General features: G+C 62.4%; 1 protein-coding gene across 1 annotated transcript; it reads left to right on the top strand.

Annotated features, from left to right (window-relative positions):
* Nucleotides 1-373: 373 nt before the first annotated feature.
* On the top strand, nucleotides 374-956 carry DQ04_22731000 (hypothetical protein; the record flags this gene model as incomplete). Its single annotated transcript, XM_009318117.1, has 1 exon — nucleotides 374-956. A coding segment is annotated over one exon (583 nt), but the record flags the coding sequence as incomplete, so codon positions are not given.

Genomic DNA, 956 nt, shown 5'->3' with positions numbered 1-956 from the left:
GCGGCGGTCCATTCGGGCGGCTCGCCGGCCGCTACCTGTGAGCCTTCGCGCCCTCCCGCGGCGAGTGCCGTGCGCTACGACTCCGCCGTGTTTCTATGGCAGTACACGTGCGTTAATACGCTTCTCGGCGTGCCCTCTTCTTGCGGAGTGTGTGTGTGTGTGTGCGTTCGTCTGCTTCCTTCAGCTGTTGGGAGCGTTTTCTTTTACGGTTGCCTTCTCGCTCTCTCACTCTCACTACTTTGTTCTTTGCTGTGGCTTCTCTGTGGATTCCGTTTTTTTTTTCCTTTTGCGCGTTTGTTTGTGTCGCCTGTTGATATAGAGGGCCTGGCTGCTTTCTTGAATATCATACCGCCGTGCGGCTGCTGTTACTGCGATGAGCTGCGACCCCTTCGCGGTGGCACTCAAGACGGCGGTCAACACGCGTGCACCGCTGAGCGAGCGGCTGCCGCAGCCGAAGCGCACCGACACTATTGTGCCGGCCACCTCCGCCCTGCACCGCAGCATCTGCACGACATACGACGCGGCATACGGCTCCGTCCCCGCATGCACAGACCCGTCGGATGGCAACTACTATCTCACCTTGCTGCGCTCGCAGCGGTTGGCGGCAACAGGGGCAGGCGCCACAGCGGCCGAAGCACCAGAGGGAGCAGCAGTACCAACGGCTGGTGATTCCGTTGTAGGCGGTACCCAACGCCAGCTGCAACAAGAACAGCACCAGTTCCACCTGAAGCGGTCGAAGCTCATGGAGGCGGTTTCCACGCGGCACCTGCCACACGACTGGGTGACGGAGCAGCAGGCGAGCAGCTGTGAGGTGCGGCCGGTGGCGCAGTGTGACTTCCACAGCACCGCGCGCAAGATCGAACGCGAGGACGACGACCGGCGTGGCGGCCTCGTCGGCAACACGCAGCGCACCGTCGACATCATGCGGAAGCGCGCGCACAACCCACAGCTGTGCC

Source organism: Trypanosoma grayi, assembly GCF_000691245.1.
Source record: "Trypanosoma grayi strain ANR4 Tgr_2273_V1, whole genome shotgun sequence".
NCBI lineage: Eukaryota > Euglenozoa > Kinetoplastea > Trypanosomatida > Trypanosomatidae > Trypanosoma > Trypanosoma grayi.
The sequence above is the reverse complement of the archived record's forward strand: the minus strand, read 5'-3'. Positions and strand labels throughout refer to the sequence as shown.